Below are 10330 nucleotides of genomic sequence, written 5' to 3'. Positions count from 1 at the left end.
CGCAATACCTCTGTCGGAGGTAACTAGCTGTTATGTAGCAACTGCGAACACTAATGATATATGATATATTGCAAATCCATACCAGAAGGCCTAATAAAAGAAAAAAATCAAAAGAATTGTAAAATTTGTGTATATAGACTTACAGACTTATAACATCCATTAGGACTTTAAACGATGTTAACTGTATCTCTGTTATACTTTGAATGACCCTTGCCTCTTCCCTCATGACCTCAATAAAAAGCGGCCTGCAGATTTGAGATCATGGTATAACAATCATATCCTGGTATATGGAAAGAAAAAAATACATAAAAATTAAAGGCATAGTTTTACGTGTTTTTTTCCAAAACAATTCAGCGTCTGATGATAACAATAATATTAGCGTAAGCATTCAAATATTAAGACATATTAGACCAATTTTTTTAAAGATCATGATCGTTCAAAATCTGGAAAACTGTCAACATGAATGATTCATTCGTGTTACTTTAAATATTTAGCAGAATTTTGTCTAATTTTGGTACCGTATAACAAGTAAATATAGCTGAATCCCATAAGTGAAAGAAAAGTTTTAAGACCCAAGGCAAACCTCTTGAACTGTAAAAAGAATGGCTGTTTCTTTGTCTGGATTGTGGGAACTACAGAAACATGTGGTACGTACCTACCATTGTCACAGAAACCCGCCCACGCCGTGCATTTGTTCTAGACTGTCACAATTTCTGGTCTTTGCGCTACTTTCCGACAAATCCCTTTAACGTACATAAACGGGCCAGGCAATATCGACTGTCCTAATAGGTTTATCTCATCCAAGTACAATTACTAATCCAAGCCTTTTACACATATCGATGTTTCTCACCGGCGTATTGAACCGCGCGGCGTGGTCGTACAATACAACGGAAACCTGGCCGATCGCTCCTAACTCGTTTACCGACGACCAAAGAGCTTCGGACAGAAAACATCGCGTAACATTGTCCCATGGTGTGAGGGGAGGGAGGGAGACTATTCATTAGCCACTGCTTCTAAACAGACCCCCCCCCCCCCCAGGAATATAGGTAGAAACACCAGCTAGATTTCTACAGAATACAATTGTTTTGTGTTTTACGTCATTGTATTTGTTTGTTCCCCTGCAATTAGCCGTTGGGTTTGAGGTCACAACTCAAGATTCATTAATTGAGGAACCTTACTGAAACCCCCGTGCTCCAGAATGGTACATTCTATATATATCTAAACATTTTGCCATGTTCATTTAAAACAGCACGATCCCAATAATTAACCAGGTTTACATTGCAATTAGCCGACACTTTAGAACACCGTCTATACAAAAGAGCGAAGTATAGATTCGGAATCGAGTTGTGCGTACACATAATTGGTAGTAAATTAAGAACAAATGTGATTTATTTTCTATACAATCCATGATCAACTGATTTCTGATCATTCAGTGTGATAGATAAAGAAAGCACTGAATACACTGGCAGTTAAGATTGTGGTCTAAGAGAAACATAGCTCAGCATTGTGCAATGGTTTCCCCAATTTCATATTTGTGTGATGAAATATATATGACAGCGATATTTTGTGTATTCAGATCACCCCCTTTTTTTAGCAAATAGGTACAGTCCATCTGCACTGGCCTATGACGTTGCCTTTCGCGCCAACCCCCAATTACGATCATTACGTATGCAAATTCGGGTTGCGCGAGGTTGAATGTGGGGCTAGCTTCAGTACAGGTCGGACCAACACGCGTGTTGGAAGAGGGAACAAGTGAGAGGAGCGAGAGAAAAAGTGAAAGTGACATTACAGGGAAAGGCTCGACGTTGTAGACCAGGGTCCACTTCTTTTTTTGTATTTATACACTCCCCTCCTTACGTGTCCTTGTTGTTCTTCTTTTTCTTTTTCTGTGTCCGCTAGTTTGGAAAGAAAAGAAATCTCACCGCCTTCGAAATGCCTGGAAATATGGCTCTCGTCAACGGGGTACATGACACGGGGAACGTAGTCACGGGGAATACACCGAAACAACTGAACGGCCTCACCGGCTCGACTATACCCATGAAAGACCACGACGCCATCAAGCTATTTGTCGGCCAAATCCCGCGCAACCTGGAGGAGAAGGACCTCAGGCCTGTGTTCGAGGAATTCGGCAAGATCTACGAACTGACGGTACTGAAAGATCGGTTCACGGGCATGCACAAAGGTAAGAGTTTCCTGTAATCTCCCGTCTAGGTTTGCTGCCATCGCGGCATGTTGTTATGATCTCCCGGCGCTAGTGCTGGGCTGTACGTACGGTCCCAGCCTCTCCCTCCCCATGCCATGTGGTGGGAAGCCGTGATAATGTGTTGATTGGAATTTAGTTCATGTTGTCGTGATTTAGAATTGTTAGCCGTTAGAGAAACGATCACGCCGTGATTTCTTTGGTCGCCCCCCCCCCTCCGACAACCGCTCAATAGGCGAACAGCTGTTCGTGAACCCACGTTTTCCAAACCACCTGTCCCGCTGTACAACCCACGGTCATCCCATAAAACACGCCACATCCCCGCCGTGGTTTCAACAGCAAAATCGGCCTTATTTTCCCCATCCACAAGGACTATGCTCCCTTGTTACCGAAATTTTGAGCCTCCGAGATTTATTAGTATTTTATGAGACCAACCAAGGTCGGCTTGCTCCCCGACTGTCTAGCGGGACCATTGTGTTTTTGTCTTGCCTGTCCTATTTCACAACAAAATAAAATCACAATATTCTCCTAAAATTCCCTCTAGCTAATGATTTAGTATTTTTTGGCATCAAAACACAGCATTATCTAGCTCTTGTTTTCAAAACGTTCAGTTTTGGCGGCATTCCCCCGACGATGTAATTTGGGATGAAATATATGCCGCGGTGTCATTTGTTTTGTTTCGTTGTCGATTTCTACCAGACCACCTGCCCCAAATGAAAACGGCATCTGTAATCCCCCAAATTGTCAGTCGCTACATTTTTGATAGCCCACAATTCTTGTTAATCACCTTCATCTAAAATGCTACGTTTAAAGCGTTGTATGTCTTGTAGACTACACAAAATAAAAATGTATTTTCTTGTGCTCAGCATCTCTTTGTTGTGTGTGTTCATACGAAAACAGGCTGCGCTTTCCTGACATACTGTGCGAGGGAGTCTGCCATCAAGGCGCAAAATGCACTACATGAACAAAAGACACTGCCAGGGGTAAGTACAAAGTTTCCTCAGCAAAAAAAAAAAAGAATAAAAATTGACACAATTTCTGGCACTAAACACACAGACACGCGTGTAGCTAATATTAAATGCAGTAAACACAATGGCCAGGTGCCGCCGCTGTTTGGCTATTGAAATGCACCGTTAGTTTTTCCCACCCTCTATTTACACGAAACGATACACACGTTCACACAATACACACTAGTTATTCGGGAAAGAAAAAGTTCTGTTATGCTGTGGTGTATTGGCTAGGTTTATGGATCTGTTTCCTAAATTTTTGTCGCAACCTATCCCCGATGTTTGGGGCTGTTTCTTACAAACATCCCCGGCGTGAATATACTGGATAGAATATAAAATAATCCCACGAAGGAAAGGGAGAAAAATTACCAAAAGGTAAGTGAAACATTTTGATGCATTCCTTAATTTCTTATCGCAGCAAAATATTTTCCAGACACAAATGTTGGTTTGTAGATTGGTGAGAGTGCTTGGGTGCTTGTTGTTGTGACAGTGCGCGGCCGCTAGTTGGGGCATGGGGTACATGAAAAGCCTTCAACGCGACAAAGCCACATACTCCCGTAGTAGTCAGCATTAAAATCACGACGTCCACACAAATTTGCCAAATTCGGCAACCCTTCTAGAAAAATACCATGCTGGCTTAAAATTTTCGTGAAGAAATAATTTTACATGATGAAATATCAAACTTGAATCTCATTTTACTTCCTTTGTTGGGTTGCAATTGAGTGTTCAGTAGGACTAAGTTCACAGATGTTGTTGTCCATAGAAAAAAAGGTATGTCAAACAATGACTGCTGCCTAAAACAGACTAGTAGGATATTAGACAAAATGTAATCATACAAAAGCTTTTGTGACGTAGGCAATCCAAACGCTTTGTTTGAAAACGGTGACTGTGCTTATAACCACGTATTGTAATTAGTACATACTTGTGTTGGGTAGGGTATTGGAGACGGACTGGACAAGAGTGATTATATTTGATTGGTTCTGTTGGCAGATATGCTGGGTGATAGCATGGCTTGTACATTATCCATTCTGCCACTAAATATTGAGTCAGCTGGCTTTACCTACCAAATAATAGATTTTTCATCCTTATTCAATTTTACTCCTCGCAAAGTTGGCAAAATGTGGACATCTTTTGGACGGGATGGTTATAACCTGTTCATGGATTCACTACACTGCACATCAGATATTGACTGTAGGACTAGGGGAGTAATTACCAATAGATTTTACACTGATTTTCCCCATAATTAACATCCATTGGAGAATTCAATCAGAGAGAGTTAAATGGTAGCAATTAATAGGGAAGTGTAGTATTCATGATGGACATGTGTCTTTAGATGTACAGTTTTTATTGTATGAAACAGTTATCTAGAAAAAAGGTTTTGAAATATGTTGGCTTTGTTTAGTCTGACTCACCATGGTGTCAGATTTCATTCAAGGGACAGAAGCATTAAGGCACTCAGACAATCAAGCTGCTGAAATGTCAACTGTGTTACAAAAACATGTGCCCTGTTATCCTTTTTCAACATGTTTGATATAGTGTTGCTGTTATTTGTTCAGGATATGCTGTATGTAATATATAATTTGCTGAAATTTTTTATTTTTGCCAGTGAACTGAAAGGTTACTCCATACAAGAGTCAGGATGTTGTCTGTGGTAGTTGATTTATGTGTGCATTGTAAAGCTCAGCTCCTGATACAGTATCAGGTTGGACAGTAGACAGTAGCGTGTTTCAGTTTCACGTTGGTTTACTCATCTAAGGACCATGGCATGTTAATATTAATATCAGCAATCAATAATTCATACGGTGTTTGTCACAGCCCCGTGTCACATTTGAAGCAGATAAGAACTAATACATATTAACGGACGTGTTTCCCTACACATCATATTTCTCCGCTGATAAATCTTTGTGTTCGGCGACGACATACTATACTTTCTGATTACCTGCCACTTATACCACATGAAATTTGTGTATCACGTATTGATATCGCTGTGTGTTATGTAAACTCTGGTTCCCTGCTGTCTTCTGCTGACAGCCCCCAACTGTCCAACCCTTCATCCTTAAATCCTCAAAATACTTCATGAATAATTAATCATAAGGACGGTTGTTAGAATAATGAGGAAGGGCTGTGAAGGTGGAAGTAGAGGCGGGTGTGGGGATCCTGTATAACTTGTCTGGAGAGGTGTAATGTATCTGCCTTTCTGAGGGATGGTCTCCATGTGCCCAGGCGTGTAACGTACGCCTGATGCGTGTACGCTAGACGAGCCCGTGACAGGTCCCCACGAGCCGGTTGCACGCCAACGCTGTCCCCAATCTGTTTATTCCCGCTAGGAACACACCAAAAGCGTCACCTATTAGATAACAGGAGACCAGAAACCTTCACCTTGTCTATGTTTATTTGATGATTTTTCTCACGTCAGAAGCTGAGCACCTTCGACAAATAACATTTATCGTAATTCCCCCTCTTCTACCGTAAGCATCCAGCTGCCGTGCGTACAGCTGAATTATCTTTCCTCATGATTGCTCATAATGCAGAGAATGCCCCATAACTTGGCTGTCTTCCTGATATATGGTACTTATTACCACAGCTGTCTGGGACGTACATAACACAGAGAAACAACACCCAGACGTGTTTGCTACAAGCACGAGCCGCAGACCTTACTATGTTTGTTCCGGAAGGTCAGACACGGCAGAGCAATAAATACGTGGGCTGCTGAACCGGACAGTGAAGGGTCGTGAGAATTTTTCAGACGGCTTTATTGCCCCGAAGATTGAAATCAGAAGGGACGGCCCATACGCCGCCGAGGGACGTCCACTTCATTTCTCTTAATTCTGTAAATTTCTGATAAACTATTTACCTGTTTTGTGCACGTCAGAAGCAAACTGTCTTCAGCACTACTTTGACTTCACAGCATAGAGATACAAAATCGTATAGTTACAGAAATTGGGATTAATTCTTTGCAGTAAATGAGACTCGTAACATGCAAACATAACCCAATACATCTAATTATGACAAATGCTTTGTTAAAACTAGGGCAACATAATTTCTGAGACACGAATTATCGTGTAATACCTAGGTTGGTGCTTGTGGGGCCTTGCTTATTGAGGGGATATGCAAGAATTGGTATTTTGCACCCAAGAGGGCTTTTTTGAAGTGTGTGTGTGTGTGTGACTGTTTCTGTTGTATAGAGAATAATTTTGCCCAGAGACATAAAGCTACTCAACACCGTTGACAGGCATGCTGGGATTTTGTAGCTATCTGTGATTACTGTTAGTATAGGGGGGCTGTGATATATCAGCCTGTAGAGCCTCGTATATGATATCTCTTTTGTATATATTTCTAAGTCTTAGCCAAGAAATACCATGATGATGACAGCAATATTTTCATAACAAAAAACATGTTATAGAAACTAAAGGTAAACCTGAATTATTTTTCAAAATTTCCAGCATTAGATTTGCAATCAACTCTTATCTGTAGATTTAGTAAATTTATGTCCAATTGATCAACTGTATCCTCTGTAAAAGCAGAAATCTTAGTGCACCAGTTTTGATAGATAAAGAAGGAAACCTGTGTGTGTGTCGCTACCAGTGCTCAGCTGTTCTGAAATGTGCCTCTGCTTAAATTGATATATCTGTACAACGGCCAACAAGAAAGGCCACATTAGGCGGGCATCACTGTGCAAGAGTTGATGTTGTTCCTGCTTTATGGAGCGAGCGAAAATGGCACTTCCGTCGTGAAAATGTTGATATGGTCGGTCGATCAGAAGGTATTTCATTTTCACCATGCAAAGTTAATATCTCGCTCAGAGGCTCGATCGTACAGCCAGCAAACTGCTGGGGATTGAGATAAAGACTTGAAACGGACAGACTGAAATCTATGGTACGAGCAGTGAATTTGCGAATCCGGGTATTTCTTCAGAAATGCTGCATAAATTGGTCAATTACAGTTTTACGCGGAGAAAGGGTTGACGACCCGTCATGTTGATGTTTGACAGGGAGGACAGAAAATTACACAGCGGGCAGATGGAGGACAAAATTGGCACAAATAGCAAATCGAACGTTTCCTTGCATTTTTCATGGGTGGGGGGATAGCCATGCTCATTTTACCATGGTTAGCTAGCATGTTCGTATGTATATTTGACGTTGTAGCCAGGCCTTCTTATTAATAATTTGTTGGGTGAAAGAATTGTCAGAGAATGAAGTAGTATCGCAGAATTTTTAGGTCATCTGTGTCTTTCACAAAGTGCTCTGTCATGTATCAATGTATCAAGATTACCCTTAGCATGACAGTAAAGGGTTATTATACGTGAAACGTGTCCTTCCGCTTTTCGACGTGATGAAATGTGCGTAGCAGTAACTTATCATTGTTAGGGACTTAAAAATGGTGACTAATTGTTTCCGCACACAACATATTCACCAAAGGCTTTTAATACCCGACTTGATGAATTTTTGCCACATCTGTTTGTACGTGGTGCAAACCCAATTTTGGCATGTAGTAGAGTTGCAAGGTACTTGAAGCAAGGCAGTTTGTTGTTAAGGTCAGTGCACTTTTGTGCTGTACACATACTTAATATGTAGGTGTTTACATCCAATGATTACCAACTTGTCCCAAGTTTCTGAAAAGTTAATGCATCAAAAACAAGATAATACATAGCAAAGTTCTGGGGCCTCCTACGTACACCAACCCAATGAACCGTATGGTTATTTGCATGCATATGCCAAAGCTACAGGTACTTTTTAACATAACACCTATCCTATCTTATTGTCAATACTGTTTCAGCTAATTGACATTGATTTTGACACCTATGTTACAAATGACAGAAAAGCATGCGGGGAATTGACAAAAATAGAGAGCAGAAATAAAGGACTTTTGGGCATTATGGTAGAATTTCATGGATGGTCTCAGCCCGACCCTCGAGAGAGGGATTTATCAAAAATCCGTCGAGGTGACCTTTCCATCCTCATTACTTTTTTTCATGGCATTTATTTTTGACCTTATTTGTCAGTGGTGATAATTAGTTGACATGATTTGTTTTTATCTGTAAAACAGTGTAGAACTAGAAAAGAAACAAGAGCCAAAAGCTAACTTTGATTTCATTGCTTATTTTGTCAATGATGTAGAATCCCTAGTCTTGGTCCCTAGGTCTATTTTTCTATTGTAAGACATTTAATTTTTATGATTGTAATACTACAGGCATGTAAGTATAGATACAGCAATGGCTCAAGTCATCTTTAGCATCAAAACCTGCTGGCGATGGTTGTATCTCGTAAACACATTGTCTAGACTGTGTAATACAGTTAGCAGAGGCCAGCTGCATTGAATGATCATGTCATCTAACCCCAATTCTATGCTACCATCTATTCCGTACGGACAATAATAGCCAATTATGGCACACAGTAAAATTTTGAGGGTGACACATGCCATTCTTTGGCCTTAACCATCTCAGCAGTTCAAGTTTAACTGATGGTGTGGCATTGCAGGGACCTTTTGTGTTGTACAGCCAGGGATTTGACTAGGATGGACATGCTGAATCCGAAAAGATCCCCGCTGCTACCATTATCAGAGGAAACATTCATTTCTGTTGTCTGACATTGCTGAGGGCACTGGGGCCCAGGGGTATTCTTGTCCCCAGAGTACTGTGAACCAGAGGGACAGGTCTTGTCCCCAGACAATTTTCAAAGCCAGCTGGCCAGCTGATCATTTTTTGCTTTGGAAGTTTGCACAATGGTATTAGAAACAAAATACCATGTGAGGACAAAAAGAGGTGACTTATGTAATTTCTCATCATCATCATTGACATGGAAGGTATTAGACTTGATGCAATGATGATACTCTAGCTCTAACTTTGCACGATAGCCTAGTTTCTGAATGTCAAAAGCATGTTTTCCACCAAATTGGAGTCATTGTCCTCTGTCCATTGTTCTGATTTTAGTGCTGCTGTTACATGATTTCTTCCACAAAGAAGGAAGAGATTTCTGCAAGTTGTGATGTGAATGTGCAATCAAGATTAATACAGATTAATCTAATGCATGTTGCATGACTAATCATCCAATTAACAACCAATTAATGGATTGATTAACAAATAACTAACACCATCACTCAGCATGAATCTGGGACACACACTTTGGCTTTTACATTGCGAGTCTCAGCGATTAACCACAACAATTATTAACCTTTAGCATAACCATAGATAAATGAATGTGTTGGCAAAACAGAACATTATCCATGTTGCAGCATTTTGTTCCTTTGTCTATATCAAAGGGCACATCCAAAACATATCATCCCTTTTCAAGGTGAAAGAATATGATTCAATTGTTTGTCCTGAAGTTGACACAAATATTTGCATTCACTTTTTCAGTTTTTGGAAGTACTAAGTCCTGGTGTAGATAATGTAGGCTTGACCTACAGGCCTTTGCCCTTTGGTTTGACCCCTTGACCACTGCCATTGTTGTAAAACAATGATGTGATGTAACAGTTTTATTGTGTGCATTACTATCACATTCAATTGACATGAGGACAAATGGTCTAACTATTACAGCTCTCTTTTGCCACCATTTCTCGTCTAAATACCTGTTTGTGAAGACAATGGAAATAGGTTACCCTGCAGACAAGGGTGAACTTGCAGTGGCAAACTGTAACTTAGTGCATGTTATTAGGGACGCACATGGCTTTGTGTCATGGGTCTCTGATGATGACTACTGACTCACAAGCTAACTTGATAAGCAAACTAACTTATCAAGCCAAGGAGGACCTCCTTGATCAGACTAATAACAGATCTAGAGACACACATGGCTTTGTGTCATGAGTCTCTATTGCTAACTAACAACTTGCAGACTAACTTGACAACCAAACTAACTTATCTTAACAAACTAATAAACAGGGACACACATTGCTTTGTGTCATAAGTCTCTATTGCTAACTAACAACTTGACAGCCAAACTAACTTATCTCAACAAACTAATAAACAGAGACACACATGGCTTTGTGTCATGAGTCTCTATTGCTAACTAACAACTTGCAGACTAACTTGACAACCAAACTAACTTATCTTAACAAACTAATAAACAGGGACACACATGGCTTTGTGTCATGAGTCTCTATTGCTAACTAACAACTTGCAGACTAA

At 40.4% G+C, this 10330-nt stretch overlaps 1 protein-coding gene across 9 annotated transcripts in view; it reads left to right on the top strand.

Moving 5' to 3' along the window:
• The first annotated feature begins 1697 nt into the window (after positions 1–1697).
• The window catches only part of LOC118410906 (CUGBP Elav-like family member 3-A), a 233547-nt gene continuing 224914 nt past the window's right edge, over positions 1698–10330 (top strand). For all 9 annotated transcript variants that reach the window (XM_035812796.1, XM_035812788.1, XM_035812793.1 and 6 more), the window contains exons 1-2: positions 1698–2182; positions 3101–3183. In XM_035812796.1, coding sequence (XP_035668689.1) covers positions 1933–2182; positions 3101–3183 — 333 coding nt within the window. In that variant the 5' untranslated portion in view covers positions 1698–1932. The remainder of the gene's footprint in view (positions 2183–3100; positions 3184–10330) is intronic.

This window comes from Branchiostoma floridae, chromosome 3, assembly GCF_000003815.2.
Source record: "Branchiostoma floridae strain S238N-H82 chromosome 3, Bfl_VNyyK, whole genome shotgun sequence".
Classification (NCBI taxonomy): Eukaryota; Metazoa; Chordata; class Leptocardii; order Amphioxiformes; family Branchiostomatidae; genus Branchiostoma; species Branchiostoma floridae.
Note: the sequence above shows the minus strand (reverse complement) of the source record. Positions and strands in the feature narration are given on the sequence as shown.